General features: G+C 63.8%; 1 protein-coding gene across 1 annotated transcript in view; it reads left to right on the top strand.

The window, feature by feature from the left end:
• tcerg1b (transcription elongation regulator 1b (CA150)) overlaps window positions 1-1,823 on the top strand; it is a gene marked incomplete at both ends in the record, with an annotated part of 8,510 nt that overhangs the window by 2,092 nt on the left and 4,595 nt on the right. The window contains 3 exons of the mRNA XM_019896504.1: window positions 3-140; window positions 221-478; window positions 1,526-1,585. Of these exons, the coding sequence (XP_019752063.1) occupies window positions 3-140; window positions 221-478; window positions 1,526-1,585 (456 nt within the window). The remainder of the gene's footprint in view (window positions 1-2; window positions 141-220; window positions 479-1,525; window positions 1,586-1,823) is intronic.

Consider the following 1,823-nt stretch of genomic DNA (forward strand, 5'->3'; position numbering starts at 1 on the left):
CGGCGCGGGCATCGGCTCCGCCGCCGCGGACGGCGCGGCCGCCTCGCCTGTTAGCGCGCCCTCCAGCGCCCCCCCGTCCTGCACGCTCAGCTCCAGCCCGGACCCCAGCGCCACCTTGGCCCCCTCCGTCACCATCGCAGGTGGCACCGCACACACGTACACACCGGGGGACAGATTGGTTTGCTAGAAGAAGTGAAATGACGGGCCGCTTCCTCCGCAGCGGCCAGCATCGTCGCGGACCTGGCCCCTCCCGCCGCCGTTGCCGCGGCCAGCTCCTCGGTGACCTCGGCCGCCCCGGTCGCCGTGGTGACGGCATCCGCGGTGCCATCCCCCGTCACCGCCGTGCAGACGGTGCCGCTGCTGCCCGCCGCCCTGCCGCACAGCGTGGCCCAGCCCGCCGCCGCCATCCCGGCCTTCCCGCCCGTCATGGTGCCGCCCTTCCGCGTGCCCTTGCCGGGCATGCACATCCCCCTGCCAGGTGAGCCGAGCGGCTGCGCGTTAGCACGCGCGCTCGATTGCGGTGGATTGTTGCGGGCTTGTGCCGAATGGCGCGTTTGCCTTCAAAAGGGCCCGGGAAACCATTTCTCGACGGATCGCGGCTGGGGTCACGCTTCCGTTCCGGGTGGTCGCTTTCGTCCTCGGGCGTCGATTTGACGTTGCATGGCGGCGCAATGCTCAAATCCTAAAAAGCTTCGCATGCGTCGGCTCGAGGCCATCGATGTGGGCAACGTGCGGACGACGTCGCCGGTGAAGAAAGTGGCCAAAAGCGCGTTTCTGTAAAGTTCAATCGCAGTTCTTGGACCGCTTCCTTTTCTATGCCACGAAATGGCGACTTCAGCATCCAAACCGGAGACCACTTTTGCACTCGTCAAAACACAAATCGATGTCCGAAAGAGACAAATGCCGTCGTTGGGGTGACTCCGGCACTTGATTGTGATGATGAGGGCGGGACATGTGGTGGGGCTCCGCCGCGGCTGCCGCATGTTGACTTTCACGCCGCGTTGACCTGCTGTGCCGCCGAGCAACACGGCAAGTGGTTAGCCCCGCCCTCTCCGGCTCCCTCGTCCACAGCGGAGACGACTTGCGTTGCTTGCGTCTTCTCCCCCCTTCCTGCCCTCCTCGTGCAATCGGCGGCGATGCTGCCCGTCCCGCTTGTGCACACCCCCTCCCCCGCCATTTGCCAGCAGGCTCCATGTCGCATCCACTTGCAGCCGGAAGACGGGCCCCGAGGCGACTCGCGTGCCCCTCTCGAGTCCGAATGCTGAGAACGGACCTTTTGGAGATGCTTGAAGTGTTTCACCGATTGGAAATCCATTTTGCCCCATTCTGGTCTCCAAACGCGGTGGCCCGCCCCCCTTTTTTCCAATTCAAATGTGGCCCTCGGGCACCAGCCTTTGCCCGCCCCCGATGAAAGCGCAAAGGGGACGACCCCCAAGCCCAAATCGCACGCGCCGACATACAGAGTGTGCGTTGCCGGTGTCCGCCACCAACCAACCAGATGCTTGCTTGTGCGTTGTTGTTGCAGGTGTAGCAATGATGCAGATAGTTGGCGCTCCTTGCGTAAAGGCGGGCCCCGGCGCCAACGGTAAACGCAGCCGCCTGCCCGCCCGCCCCACCAGATGGCATGCTTGTCTGTTGCCTCCGCTGCACTCTGTCGCCATTCGTGCACGCCGCACATGCGCAGCGCTTGGATGGCTCCTTTCGTGGCTTGCTCACAACTGCGCACGCAAATTGATTGTTGGACACACTTTGTCTCTGTGTGTGTGTGTGTGTGTGTGTGTGTGTGTGTGTGTGTGTGTGTGTGTGTGTGTGTGTGTTGGTGT

This window comes from Hippocampus comes, unplaced genomic scaffold (assembly GCF_001891065.2).
Source record: "Hippocampus comes isolate QL1 unplaced genomic scaffold, H_comes_QL1_v1.1 scaffold22, whole genome shotgun sequence".
Lineage (NCBI taxonomy): Eukaryota > Metazoa > Chordata > Actinopteri > Syngnathiformes > Syngnathidae > Hippocampus > Hippocampus comes.